Raw genomic sequence first — 16,180 nt, forward strand, 5'->3', positions numbered from 1 at the left:
CAGTGATATGCAAATTAATTCTTAAAATCTTATTGACACAACTAGCCCTAACAACCATGACCATGCCCTTAGCAATAGTGAAGTGATTATGCATATTGCAATGATGACAACAGGGATGGGTAGGTAAGTGAAGAGAGATTAAAAAAATGTATACAAATATGCCTGGCAACAAGACCATGCCTTTAGCAAAAGCCAAATGCAGTTGTGCTATAATGCCATTGGTGCTATATTTGTATTTTTTTTCCCTTTCTTTATCATCCTAGAAGTGGTAACAAAGCTCAAACAAAAGGCAACAGTGTAAAATGTATGTCTGGGTAGTATTGCTGTCTATTCAATGTCTGTCAATCAATGTAGAAAGCCTTTATAACTCTCTGCCTTTCAGTATACTCTGTACTTCCTCAGATGTACCCAATGACAATATACTTATAATAAGTCGCAGTTTTCATGGAAGTTTTTTGTTGTTGTTGAATCATGTTCTTGGTTATAAAGATGAAGGAAAGCATTGTTATACATGTATTAGTTGTTCCTTTGTGATCAGGAGACAGCAAAGTATTAAAATTCACAAAGATATATTTATAGTCCAGTAGTTCTTGTTTTGTAGGAAGACACACCAACTAATCAGAGAGAAGTACAGTTATTAAGGTTGTACATGATTGGTTAATAGTTCAAGTAAGCCATGTATTCTTGACTGTGATTGGCCTAAACCAGAAGTGGTGAAGTGGTGCTACTTGAAAAGGGTTGTCTGTATGGTTTCACAATTTATACATGTACAGAAGCCTTATATTGAAACAAAAAATAAAAAAACAAACTTTTATTTTAGATTTACTGTTTGTCTGGTGCATTTTTTCTTCCCTTGCTTACCAGCATCACATTTTTACCCCAATCCCACAGTCCTTTATAGTTGTGACACCCTCCAATGTAAACTTACATTTGATAGACACACTGCCCCACTGTTATGAAACACTACCTGTCCAACTATGCAAGTTACCCACTTTTGATAACTAAGTCAATCACCCACTCTTGATAACTAAGTCAGTCACCCACTTTTGATAACTAAGTCAATCACCCACTCTTGATAACTAACTCAATCACCCACTCTTTATAACTAAGTCAGTCACCCACTCTTGATAACTAAATTACTAAGTCAGTCACCCACTTTTGATAACTAAGTCAATCACCCACTCTTGATAACTAAATTACTAAGTCAGTCACCCACTTTTGATAACTAAATAACTAAGTCAGTCACCCACTTTTGATAACTAACTCAATCACCCACTCTTTATAACTAAATCAGTCACCCACTCTTGATAACTAAGTCAGTCACCCACTTTTGATAACTAAGTCAATCACTCACTCTTGATAACTAAATCAATCACCCACTCTTGATAACTAACTCAATCACCCACTCTTGATAACTAAGTCAGTCACCCACTCTTTATAACTAAGTCAATTACCCACTCTTGATAACTAAGTCAGTCACCCACTTTTGATAACTAAGTCAATCACTCACTCTTGATAACTAAATCAATCACCCACTCTTGATAACTAACTCAATCACCCACTCTTGATAACTAAGTCAGTCACCCACTCTTTATAACTAAGTCAATTACCCACTCTTGATAACTAAGTCAATCACCCACTCTTGATAACTAAGTCAGTCACCCACTCTTGATAACTAAGTCAGTCACCCACTTTTGATAACTAAGTCAATCACCCACTCTTGATAACTAAGTCAGTCACCCAATCTTGATAACTAAGTCAATCACCCACTCTTGATAACTAAGTCAATCACCCACTCTTGATAACTAACTCAATCACCCACTCTTTATAAATAAGTCAGTCACCCACTCTTGATAAATAAGTCAGTCACCCACTTTTGATAACTAAGTCACCCACTCTTGATAACTAAGTCAGTCACCCACTCTTGATAACTAAGTCAGTCACCCATTCTTGATAACTAAGTCAATCACCCACTCTTGATAACTAACTCAGTCACCCACTCTTTATAACTAAGTCAGTCACCCACTCTTTATAACTAAGTCACCCACTCTTTATAATTAAATCAGTCACCCACTCTATATAACTAAGTCACCCACTCTTGATAACTAAGTCAATCACCCACTTTTGATAACTAAGTCAATCACCCACTCTTGATAACTAAGTCAGTCACCCACTCCTGATAACTAAGTCAGTCACCCACTTTTGATAACTAAGTCACCCACTCTTGATAACTAAGTCAGTCACCCACTCTTTATAACTAAGTCAGTCACCCACTCTTGATAACTAAGTCAGTCACCCACTTTTGATAACTAAGTCACCCACTCTTGATAACTAAGTCAGTCACCCACTCTTTATAACTAAGTCAGTCACCCACTCTTGATAACTAAGTCAGTCACCCACTTTTGATAACTAAGTCACCCACTCTTGATAACTAAGTCAGTCACCCACTCTTGATAACTAAGTCAGTCACCCACTCTTGATAACTACTCCAGTCACCCACTCTTGATAACTAAGTCAGTCACCCACTCTTGATAACTAAATCAGTCACCCACTCTTGATAACTAAGTCAGTCACCCACTCTTGATAACTAAGTCAATTACCTACTCTTGATAACTAAATCAGTCACCCACTCTTTATAACTAAATCAGTTACCCACTCTTGATAACTAAATCAGTCACCCACTCTTGATAACTAAGTCAGTCACCCACTCCTGATAACTAAGTCAGTCACCCACTCTTTATAACAAAGTCAGTCACCCACTCTTGATAACTAAGTCAGTCACCCATTCTTGATAACTAAGTCAGTCACCCACTCCTGATAACTAAGTCAATCACCCACTCTTGATAACTACGTCAGTCACCCACTTTTGATAACTAAGTCAGTCACCCACTCTTGATAACTAAGTCAATTACCTACTCTTGATAACTAAGTCAGTCACCCACTCTTGATAACTAAGTCAGTCACCCACTCTTGATAACTAACTCAGTCACCCACTCTTGATAACTAACTCAGTCACCCACTCTTGATAACTAACTCAGTCACCCACTCTTGATAACTAACTCAGTCACCCACTCTTGATAACTAACTCAGTCACCCACTCTTGATAACTAAATCAGTAACCCACTGTACTCTTGATAACTAAGTCAGTCACCCACTCTTGATAACTAAGTCAGTCACCCACTCTTGGTAACCAAGCCAGTCACCCACTCCTGATAACTAAGTCAGTCACCCACTCTTTATAACAAAGTCAGTCACCCACTCTTGATAACTAAGTCAGTCACCCACTCTTGATAACTAAGTCAATTACCTACTCTTGATAACTAAATCAGTCACCCACTCTTTATAACTAAATCAGTTACCCACTCTTGATAACTAAATCAGTCACCCACTCTTGATAACTAAGTCAGTCACCCACTCCTGATAACTAAGTCAGTCACCCACTCTTTATAACAAAGTCAGTCACCCACTCTTGATAACTAAGTCAGTCACCCATTCTTGATAACTAAGTCAGTCACCCACTCCTGATAACTAAGTCAATCACCCACTCTTGATAACTACGTCAGTCACCCACTTTTGATAACTAAGTCAGTCACCCACTCTTGATAACTAAGTCAATTACCTACTCTTGATAACTAAGTCAGTCACCCACTCTTGATAACTAAGTCAGTCACCCACTCTTGATAACTAACTCAGTCACCCACTCTTGATAACTAACTCAGTCACCCACTCTTGATAACTAACTCAGTCACCCACTCTTGATAACTAACTCAGTCACCCACTCTTGATAACTAACTCAGTCACCCACTCTTGATAACTAAATCAGTAACCCACTGTACTCTTGATAACTAAGTCAGTCACCCACTCTTGATAACTAAGTCAGTCACCCACTCTTGGTAACCAAGCCAGTCACCCACTCTTTAAAACTAAATAAATGGTCATTTTCTCTGGCCTTTGGATTTTTCGATCAGACCGACAAAAAGTCACTGACCCTCTCTGTACAACTCAAAACAGGCTGCCCCCACCACCCAATCACTAAATTCTAAAACATCATGTTAGTATGTCTCTACACACAAGTGACTCTTAATATATCTACTGTATACACAAGTGACTGTTGGTATATGTCTATACACAGGTGACTGTTAGTACATGTCTATACACAAGTGACTGTTGGCATATGTCTATACACAAGTGACTATTGGTATATGTCTCTTCACAAGTGAATGTTGGTATATGTCTATACACAAGTGACGGTTGCATATGTCTATACACAAGTGACTGTTGGTATACATGTATATCTATACACAAGTGACTGTTAGTATATGTCTATACACAAGTGACTTGGTATATGTCTATACACAAGTGACTTGGTATACGTCTATACACAAGTGACTTGGTATACGTCTATACACAAGTGACTGTTGGTATACATGTATATCTATACACAAGTGACTGTTGGTATCTGTCTATACACAAGTGACTGTTAGTATATGTCTATACACAAGTGACTTGGTATACGTCTATACACAAGTGACTTGGTATATGTCTATACACAAGTGACTGTTGGTATATGTCTATACACAAGTGACTTGGTATACGTCTATACACAAGTGACTGTTAGTATATGTCTACACACAAGTGACTGTTAGTATATGTCTACACACAAGTGACTCGGTATATGTCTATACACAAGTGAATGTTGGTATATGTCTATACACATGTGACTGATAGTATATGTTTACACACAAGTAACTTAGTATATATCTATACACAACAAGTGACTGTTGGTATATGTCTATACACAAGTGAATGTTGGTATATTTCTATACACAAGTGACTGATAGTATATGTCTACACACAAGTGGCTGTTAATATATCTACTGTATACACAAGTGACTGTTGGTATATGTCTATACACAGGTGACTGTTAGTACATGTCTATAAACAAGTGACTGTTGGCATATGTCTATACACAAGTGACTATTGGTATATGTCTCTTCACAAGTGAATGTTGGTATATGTCTACACAAGTGACTGTTAGTATATGTCTATACACAAGTGACGGTTGCATATGTCTATACACAAGTGACTGTTGGTATACATGTATATCTATACACAAGTGACTGTTGGTATATGTCTATACACAAGTGACTGTTGGTATATGTCTTAACACAAGTGACTGTTAGTATATGTCTATACACAAGTGACTTGGTATATGTCTACACACAAGTGACTGTTGGTATATGTCTATACGCAAGTGACTGTTGGTATATGTCTATACACAAGTGACTGTTAGTATATATCTACACACAAGTGACTTGGTATATGTCTATGCACAAGTGAATGTTGGTATATGTCTATACACATGTGACTGATAGTATATGTTTACACACAAGTAACTTAGTATATATCTATACACAACAAGTGACTGTTGGCATATGTCTATACACAAGTGACTGTTGGTATATGTCTATACACAAGTGACTGTTAGTATATGTCTCCACACAAGTGACTGTTGGTATACTTCGATACACAAGTGACTGTTGGTATATGTCTATACACAGGTGACTGTTAGTATATGTCTACACACAAGGGACTGATAGTATATGTCTATACACAAGTGACTGTTGGTATATGTCTACACACAAGTGACTGCTGGTATATGTCTATACACAAGTGACTGTTGGTATATGTCTACACACAGGTGATTATTGGTATATGTCTACTACACACAAGATTTACCACCCCCCCCCCCCCGGCAGTAAAAACTGATTGCTCCCTTATCGATAAATTATTTGACTACTACATTTTGGACAACTTATTTTGCGCTTCCATAACTTATTTGAGTCGACCACCACATTCACTTATTTTGCGCTTCGATAACTTATTTGAGTCGACCACCACATTCACTTATTTTGCGCTTCGATAACTTATTTGAGTCGACCACCACATTCACTTATTTTGCGCTTCGATAACTTATTTGAGTCTACCACTTTGTACATCTAGACTTGTACATCTTTTCGGGCATGGCATGGCATGGCAAGTTATCGAAGTGCAAATAAGTTGTCCAAAATGTGGAAGTCGAGTCAAATAAGTTATCGATAATTATGTCACGCATACAGCGCCATAGTTTTCGGCGTTATAGCTTGGAACTTAATTAGACGAGTGAAAGTTGGGGTCCCAAGATTTACTCCACTTGCTGCAGTGAACAACGCTGGGCATCTCATTACACATGTAATATCAAGGAGGAAACAGAGTATATGAAGTAGCCCTAATAATATTGACCTTTGACCCTTGGGGAACTCCAGAAAAAATAGGTTGAGTCCTTCAACGATCTTCAACTACAAACCTTTTCTTTCTTCCTGAAACCAAATTAATTGTTTATTTGTTACTTTTTTTATAATTTGTTCACAAATATCTATTTTTGTTTACTGTTTACCTTTTTTACTTTTCCAAAATATTTTTCCCCAACAAGGTGTCATTTAATAAAGAAAATACTTATTTTAAAAGCTGGTGTTGGGTGTGTTTTTCTAAACTAATTTTGACTGACTTGTTCTTTTGGCCTTACTATGGCCTATGCATCGACCGTATTAGAGATTGGAGAACGTCTCTTGGCTACCTTATTATTCTTAATGAGTTACATCAACCGAGCGGCGACCCTTCCAGAATGAATGTCAGCAGCTCCTGTAACCAGTGGAAACACTCTCCACGCAGAGGGCGCAATCCATTTCATGCCATCTTCTCATTCTTCTTACATGACTGGCCGCTTTCAATATATGTTGAAGATTTTGCAAGTGAGTGCGAAACAAAAAATGGGAATGATCAAAGCAGATATTTGTGACACAAAGTAAATAAAAATAATGAAAGACAGAAAATTGAATAGCAAAACAAATATTAAATAGGTATTGTATTGAGTTGTCCAAGTGTGATGCCATTTGAGATTTACTTGTCTAGTAAATAAAGCGTCAAGTGATCCTACAGTTACAATGTCTGGTGGTGGATTGTTCCATTCTGTAATGGTTCGAGAGAAAAATGAATATTTTCTGTAGTCTGTTTTGAATGTTGGTATTTTATATCTTTTACTGGACATATGTCTGGTGTATCTTGATGGAGGTTTTAGATGCTAATCATTATTAAATGATTTATAGCAACTGTTCCTGCTGAGATGTTATGGAACATTGCTAGCCTGGCCTCTTTCCGACTGTTCCCGCTGAGATGTTATGGAACATTGCTAGCCTGGCCTCTTTCCGACTGTTCCCGCTGAGATGTTATGGAACATTGCTAGCCTGGCCTCTTTCCTGCATTGTTCTAGTGCTAGTAATGTCACAACATCATAAAATATGAAATACAATAAAAAGCATTGTAAACAAAACAAAGCTACAATTATTGTAGTCTTGTTGCTAGACGTTCGGGCTTTTTCGGATACGATATGCGAATATGAAGTTTGCTGTGCGAACGAAGTTCACAGTGAGGGCTTGCCCGAACATCCATCCTTGATAGCGATGTTCTGTCGTGTGTCGTATTACATCGGAAGAAGACGTACCCGTGGTCTCAGTATCAGCGGCTAGACTACAATATTCCATAGTCGGATCAGTAGATGTTTACACTTACTGCCTAATGTGCTAATTGGGCAAATAGCCCGCGAGTTTGTTCGAGGATTAGCAATCTACTAATTAAAGGGAGCGATCAGTTTTTACAGCTGGGGGGGGGGGCAAATCAGGGGAGGATCACCTCAATTTGGGACTCAAAGAAGGGGGAGGGGTCATCATTTTTACAAAGTGAATAGGGGGATTCACCTTATTCTCAACAACTAATCGAAATCATGAGCCACGCTGCTGTACTTAAATTTCCATACATTTACTAAACAACAAAATGTCCATATAATAAACCATGGCTATAAATATACGTTCAAATATAACATAAATTCTTTGTCTCTTGATACATCTCATGCATATGACATGGAGTCACAACATTGCACCTTTAAGCAACGATTTTGTTAGAAATGACTTCTCAATATTGCAAGCCATTAGTTGCATTGTGTCATCATGTGCTATAAAAACTTGCATATGTAGCTGTACACGTAACACATAAGAAATGAAATACCTTAAAATGTACTATAGTGGCTCTAAAATATGTGCCTCCATTGACCTGAATTGCTCACAAAACACGGGAATCTAGGGTGAGACACACTTTCAAATAATTTAATGAATTTGTACCTTTAAATGGTACTCAACTGTGCATGTTTTCCCCATTTTTTTCAAAATCAGTGTGTTTTTCAATTTGTCAGAGAGGGGGTGTTGTTTTTGTTGATGATTTGTAGGGGGAGGTCACTATTTGTAAGTACATGTACAGCACGAACAAAAAAGTCACCGGCCAACCCCGGCCGTAAAAACTGGTCTCTAATACAAATGTTGATAAACTCTGATAAAAGCAGTGAGAAGAAACAATAATTATGATGGCAGACTTTAAAACTTTATTTGAAATATATAGAAAATAAGAAAATAATATTAGCAATCCGGAAAATCTCGAGAACAAAATGAACTACAGGTCATGTTCCCTGTGGTAGCACCTGCAGTCTAGTTATGCGCCTTCCTCACAGTTCCTACATTTCTTGTAACTAGGGAGTCATACCTATCTATTTTTGAATAAAAATTGTTTTTAAATGTATACATTTTGTGAATTTATTATAACTGTTGTGGCGAAATACTGTTGCTTTCAAAGACATGCTGTCAAATTATTTCTAAAGAGTTATACAAGTTTTAATTTATTCTCATCTGTTTCAAATGGGTAGGTCAAAGGCTCCATTCGGCCTGATCAACAGTACGCTGCATTCTGGGATTGAATAATATATCGCCATTTTGTTTATCGTCGATGAGGTTGACTGACCGAAGTTAGAGCTCCGTAATCTCGACGTCTGTTCTCTGTTTTAACATGTGGATTACAGATTTGTACATTAACTGATTGCTTTTACCTGGATAAATGCAGATCGAGGTTTGCCGGAGGTAAAAAAGACTCTGAATTACAAAGCGTTGTGGTCGCTATGGGTTCAACGGGGATCATGGCGGAATCCCGAATCTACTGAACAGTGAACTGTGCTGTGTTGTTTTGCATTACTGTCTTTTAGTTTGATATGAATATACTCGATAGATGAATAACCGCCAGATTACCTCCATGAAAGCCAAAGACTTTATAACGAAAGGGTAAGACTGATACCATGGCGGGGAGAAACATCCGGAATCGGAGTGTCAATCTGATCGAAGTGTGAGTACATATTATTCAAATGGTTCGTTATAAATGTTGATCTAACATTACAACATCTAACGCTAGTAATATATCGTATTCAATACTTGCTCACAAGCTTACAAGTTCTTTAACAGGCCATGAATTAAATATGGTGTCTATTTTACGATTCTGTGTTATGATCGTGTTGTGACATTCTTCCGATTCATTGTCGTTAAAACTTGGCAGGTGTAAATGTGAAATTAATCATGTGGATCTTTAGAAAGTTGTAAATATTCGATCGTCAGGATTATTGTGACATGTCAAACACTATACTTGGCATTTTTTGACGAAATCGACTCACAGCTTTGCCAATTTAAAAGACTATTTTATTGCGATGACAGCTATTGAAATTAAGAATGGTAGTAAATAATTCTCTCAGAATTAGTGTAATTTGTTACATGTATGGGATTTTGTTTCGTTTCGAAGCTCAACAAGTACTCAAGGAATGTGGCCACACTAATCGTTACTACTTCTAGGTACAGTATTGATGACACGATGGCCAAAGTCATAGAAATGTCATGCAGAATGAAAGATCTCATTGCTGCTAGAGGTCGAGGCTATGGCAGAATTTTACAGCAATAAAACATTTAGCAATTCTATTTATATTGGCGGTCTCGCTTGAAATGTCCATAAGTCCTGAACACTCTTTTTAATCTTAAAAATAATATCAACATTCTGTGCACATACAAATACAATATGTCATGTAATTTCTATTTAACAAATACAGTACAAGCTGTGTCACCATGTTTACATCATTAAAGGGGAATTTTAGACACATGGGGCAACTCTTTATGAACAAGTTGAAGTTACTTTAATTGGCAAAGGTATTATAGGTATCTAGTGTACATGTATTATACATAATTGATTTCATGTCTTTCTCACATTCTTTGTTGTTAAGACTGATATAAAAGACTATTGAATCACAGCAAAATTGTCATGAAAGTAGTTAATACAAAGACAGACAGTGGAGATAGCTGACTTGGTATCCTTTAAATGGTTGTTTGCTTAGAGATAAAGAATGGCTTAATAGAACTTAAAAGTAATATTATTCATCATAACAAAGAAGTTACTGTAATGGAAATACAGACATGTGTAATAAGTTTGTCAGTCATGTAGTACTAGTGCTTGTTTAGTATTTGTCAGTCATGTAGTACTAGTGCTTGTTTAGTATTTGTCAGTCATGTAGTACTAGTGCTTGTTTAGTATTTGTCAGTCATGTAGTACTAGTGCTTGTTTAGTATTTGTCAGTCATGTAGTACTAGTGCTTGTTTAGTATTTGTCAGTCATGTAGTACTAGTGCTTGTTTAGTATTTGTCAGTCATGTAGTACTAGTACTTGTTTAGTATTTGTCAGTCATGTAGTACTAGTACTTGTTTAGTATTTGTCAGTCATGTAGTACTAGTACTTGTTTAGTATTTGTCAGTCATGTAGTACTAGTGCTTGTTTAGTATTTGTCAGTCATGTAGTACTAGTGCTTGTTTAGTATTTGTCAGTCATGTAGTACTAGTACTTGTTTAGTATTTGTCAGTCATGTAGTACTAGTACTTGTTTAGTATTTGCCATCTCAAAGTAAAAACAAAACAAAACTGTCTCACCGTCTGTATTTATGGTTTTACTGGATGAAATGTTCAGCCTGTTTTTGACTTTTCAGCTTTTGATGAAAAAAGTTATTTGGATAGATAATAAAAAGTTATTTGGATAGATAAAAAAAGTTGTTCAAGCTATGTATGCTTAGAATTCATATTCAGCATTGAAATCAATTCTGGATTGCATTCAAATCTAGAATAAATGTAAATGGATTGATTAAATTAAGGTATTAGTATATCCAAATCTTGTGTATTATTGTTTGTATGATAAATTTAGATCGTCCACATTCAGAGAAATTGTGGAATAATCACAGATTGAATCAAAGCAATCGGCACTATTCTGTAATTATTATTGCCTTATGATCAGACAACCTTTAACAATTAAATGTATGTATTTGCTTCAAATGATTTTTGCTACAACTGTGAGGTGACATTGTCATTTAAAAAATAAACATAGTTATTTTAAGATAGCCTGACTTTCATTTAATTTATATTACTTGAGGGATTTATAACTTCTAGGAGTGTTGTATCCAGATGTACTTACATTACTAGAGAGGTGCAATTTGTCAAATGTTAACATTGGTGGCAAAGGGTTCAATCTGTACAATATGTGTAATTATACTCCAGTGAGCACTAACATTCTAAATGTAGAGAATAAATGTAACCAAACTAGAAATAGTCCTCAATAATTTGTTGATAGCAATGTAGAGTACTAGGGTGACAGGTGTGTTATTACACTTGACTGGACTCTTAATTACTTGAAGTGAGTGTCAAAGAGTTGTAAAAAGATGTAGGAGTGTTCACCTGCTGTTATATTAAATTTTCATAATTACTTTTTGAGATGTCGGAAGTGCAGCATAGCAGAATGGGCACAGTTTACTGCATTCTTTGTGTGGATTTATTAGAAACCAAAATAGACTGCTAGTTCATTTCATTATATCTACCATGATCAGGTTATTCTATTGATACATGTGTCTCAATTTCTTGTCTTAGACTATCAGTAGTAATATGTATCACATTTACATTATTTTGTAGTTACATGTACATTATATTGGGTGGATTTCACATTAAAGCTGTACAAAAGTCAATATCGCTGTTTAATTTCTGTAATAATTGAATTATGCATTTAGTATATGTATTCAGTGATGAGCAGTGTACATGTACAGTTTATGCTGTGTGATCAGTGAACCCTGGTAACAGAGATGGAGATCTATTAAAAATTGTACACAATATAGTAATAAGCCCTGTCCCCATGTTGTGTACACAATATAGTAATAAACCCTGTCTCCATGTTCTGGAATGTTCAATCAGTTCTAAATTGAATCAGAATTGGTTCTTCTCTCCCCATGTATGCACTAAGACTGATTTGAACTAATTTAGTTGAATTGGTTTGAAACCAACTCAGAGTGGGGTTTCAAGTACACATTAGCACACTCCCAGATGTAGTACAAAACTCAGAAATATATCTATTCGCAGACGATATTAAAGTTTTCAGGGGAATATTCAAGGAAGAAGACTGTGATTGCTTACAAGCAGATTTGATAATATGTATACTTGGACAGAGAACTCTCTTCTGAATTTCATCCAGATAAATGTGCCAGTATGCGGATAGGAAAGACATTCTTGCCAGATAGATCATATACCATGGGACAAAATAAGGTCAAACTTAGAAATACAAAGGAAGAGAAGGATATAGGAGTAATCGTGGATGATAAGCTATCCTTTTCAAGTCACATGTCTACAAAAATTAACAAGACAAATTCCATAATCGGTCTGATAAGGAGAACTTATGCTCATCTTGACAAAGAAAGTTTCTTATTATTGTACAAAGGTCTGGCCAGGCCACATTTGGAATATGCCAATCAAGTTGGGCACCTTACCTTAGAGAGGATATTATTGCCATTGAGAACGTACAATGCAGAGCTACCAAGTTAATTCCAGGATTTAGAGAATTGTCATACCAGGAAAGACTAAGGCGTCTGAACTTACCAAGTTTGGCTTACCGTCGTTTACGGGGAGATATGATTGAACTCTATAAAATTATGTCGGGGAAATATGACACTAGAGTGACTGATTTTGTCAAGACCAGACATTGTGACACTAGAGGGCATCAATATAAACTGTACAAAGTCCATACTAGGCTGGATATTAGAAAATTTTCTTTTGTACATAGAAGTATAAACCAATGAAATAGTCTTCCCAATTACATTTAGATAGACACTGGGAAGGACTTGCAAATGAAATTTAAATTGAAGACTATGCAAGCATACGCACTGATAAGACTTTAGTTAAACCTGATCTGATATCAGTGGCCTACATTTTTGTAAATAAGGCCTGAAATCAGAAATATAGCTGTATACCTGTGTATATAGTCTAAATCAACTTTAATGTCTGTGGAGGCTACTGGTGTTGATCAATATAAAAATGTAAAATAAATAATGTGATAAATTTCAATCCAACTATAAAAAGAATAACCCTTTATATACAGTACAGTCTATCAAGTAGAAGGAGAATTTCTCACCACTAGGTTCAAGTACAGAGGATAATGCCAATTCCATAGAAATTGATTTTGTAAATATTATATTCATCAAAAAAAAAAAAAAATGTAAGAGACATCTAGTAATAAACAGAAATACCATTCAGTAGAAATCTAACTTGCACTGTCAAATTGAGTTCTGACTTGAAATGTTGAAACAGCTTACACATGTAGGACTTTTGTTATAAGAATACAAAGTTGCAATGATTTGTCACATAGCAGCAAGTATGGGGTAATGAATGTGTTATAAAATAAGAAACAAAAACATCTTTGTTAATCTTTGTGCATTGGATGAAGTGATTTGATACGTGGTCCACACTAAACTCTGTGTGCATCCAATATACAGTAACAGTACTTTCATTTCATGGTAAAGCCACTGTTCCGCTTCTAGGCAATGTGTAGAAATATCACCAACAAAAGCATCTCAGTTGTGAAAGTAATGTTTACATGCATGAAGGACTCGTTGTAGAAGACCTTGTCACTCACTAATCGTACAAGTGAAAGAGACTCGGCTTACACTGCAATGTACACCGAAATGTAGTGGTTTTGTAGTAAGGGCTATCTGAGAACACAGCTACTTGTTACACTAGCAACAGAGAAGTAACCATACAACCGCTGTTACTGTGACATCCAGGCCATTGATACATGTACACAGTTCACTACTGGGTCAGTGACATACTTGTATACCACCAGCCAGGTTCTAAGGCCAGTCTAGAAGAAACCTTTGTCTGTTTTATTGAGAAACACTTATGTCTCAAAATACTTCTGAATGCCTGTAAAAGAAATAAAAAAAATGTAATTTAAAATGCTTGTAAAAAGTAGTCAGGGAAAATAGATAGACAATTAAATTTGAATGAAGAAACATATGCCATTGAAGAGAGTGAAGGGAATGGAATGAAAATGGTGGATAAATTGCAATATTATGAAAATGGTGGATAAATTACAATATTATGAAAATGGTGGATAAATTACAATATTATGAAAATGGTGGATAAATTACAATATTATGAAAATGGTGGATAAATTACAATATTATGAAAATGGTGGATAAATTACAATATTATGAAAATGGTGGATAAATTACAATATTATGAAAATTGTGGATAAATTACAATATTATGAAAATGGTGGATAAATTACAATATTATGAAAATGGTGGATAAATTACAATATTATGAAAATGGTGGATAAATTACAATATTATGAAGTTTGACAGTTATAATTCTAAACTTTGTAGTTTTACTATGACTCTGAGTAATTTTGTGAAATACATTTCCTGAAATTATTAATCTTTTAACCATACAAAAAAAATTGAAATCGACATTTTGTATAGCATTCATGTACATGCTTCAGTATACAAGTAGTTCATTGAGTCTGATTGCAAATTGGAAACATTTATTTGTGATTGGCAGCACTCCAAAGTCTAAAAAATGTGTGTAACTACCAGACTTTATCAAATAAAAGTACAGTCAGGAAGGGATCACAGGACAAATAGAAACTCATAAATGTCCGAATCTGTGAAATTAGCTACCACACAGGTGTGTGCTGATAAGATTATAGGCAGATATTATCCCCATCATTATACTTTGTTGTCATGACAACATTTACATATAACCATCAACACTGTGAGTTCACCTAGGGTGAGACACATCTCATGGTACATGTACATGTATAGTACAGGATACAACACTGGTAGCACCCATGTACATGTACATGCATGTAGATTTAAAATAACCAAACAAAGGACAGGGAGGGGGGGGGGGGGTAACAAACATAAATGTGAGATTATTCCCCCTTCTCCCTCTACCACTTTTCTTATGAAAAAAGGAGATTTTCATCCTTCCATGTATAAAGTGAGGAAGTAAATATGTTCATATTTAAATTTTGGTAAATTGTATGTTTTGCTTGGAAACGCATAGCAACAGCATATAGTGAACTAGGTACATAAATGTCTATGGTAGAATCAGAAGTTGTGTATAATGTATATGTGTGTATGTTCATGTAAATATGTACATATCTGTCTGCATCAGTGTTTGTGGTCTAAACAATATGTAGTGAGTACTTTAAAAACAAATCAAACAAATGCTAGGCAAATTTGAAGAAGAAAAAAATACAACGGAAATCAAAAACCCTGAAACAAAACGTTGCCTGGTTCGACAAAAATCTCACTAACATTGCCACAGTTTTTGTCTGGCCAGACAAAATATCTCTTTGATGTTGTAAATGTTCTCGTCTGGCTCGACAAAAATCTAATTAATATTTCCACATGTTATCGTCTGGCACTACAAGAACTGAACTACAATTGATACATTTTAGTCAATTGACTGTCTCAAAAATATCAAAGAACACACCAGACCTTAGGTTTACCAGACAGGACATATAAATTTGGCGTTGATCTCCTAAGATAATGGTAGCTCACGCAAAGAAAGTATAACAATGTTGGTAAAGATGTTTGTCACGCCAGACAATTGACGAAACACTGTTGGTAAGATTTTTGTCTAGCCAGCCAATAGAATGTAGCTTTGTTAATGAGATTTTTGTTGAGCCAGACGACGTTTTGTTTCAGGGTTTATGATTTCCGTTGTAATGTTACCATAATTTGGAATTGCAGAACAATAAAAAGCATCTAAAAGTGAGGTATATTTGTCAAATTTCCAAGCTTTACAAAAAAATGGAACAGATAGATCATACTGAGAAGGAAGGAAGAAGGAGGGGAGGTAAGGTTTCCTACTCAACTATGGGGACTTGAAGTAACAGCTATCACCAGTCAGCCATAATC

The 16,180-nt window shown here is 35.7% G+C and overlaps 1 protein-coding gene across 1 annotated transcript in view; it reads left to right on the plus strand.

Moving 5' to 3' along the window:
* The first annotated feature begins 8,868 nt into the window (after window positions 1–8,868).
* LOC144452023 (protein FAM149B1-like) overlaps window positions 8,869–16,180 on the plus strand; it is a 91,749-nt gene continuing 84,437 nt past the window's right edge. The window contains exon 1 of the mRNA XM_078143020.1: window positions 8,869–9,258. Within this exon, the coding sequence (XP_077999146.1) occupies window positions 9,212–9,258 (47 nt within the window). The 5' untranslated portion in view covers window positions 8,869–9,211. The remainder of the gene's footprint in view (window positions 9,259–16,180) is intronic.

This window comes from Glandiceps talaboti, chromosome 22, assembly GCF_964340395.1.
Source record: "Glandiceps talaboti chromosome 22, keGlaTala1.1, whole genome shotgun sequence".
Taxonomy (NCBI): domain Eukaryota; kingdom Metazoa; phylum Hemichordata; class Enteropneusta; family Spengelidae; genus Glandiceps; species Glandiceps talaboti.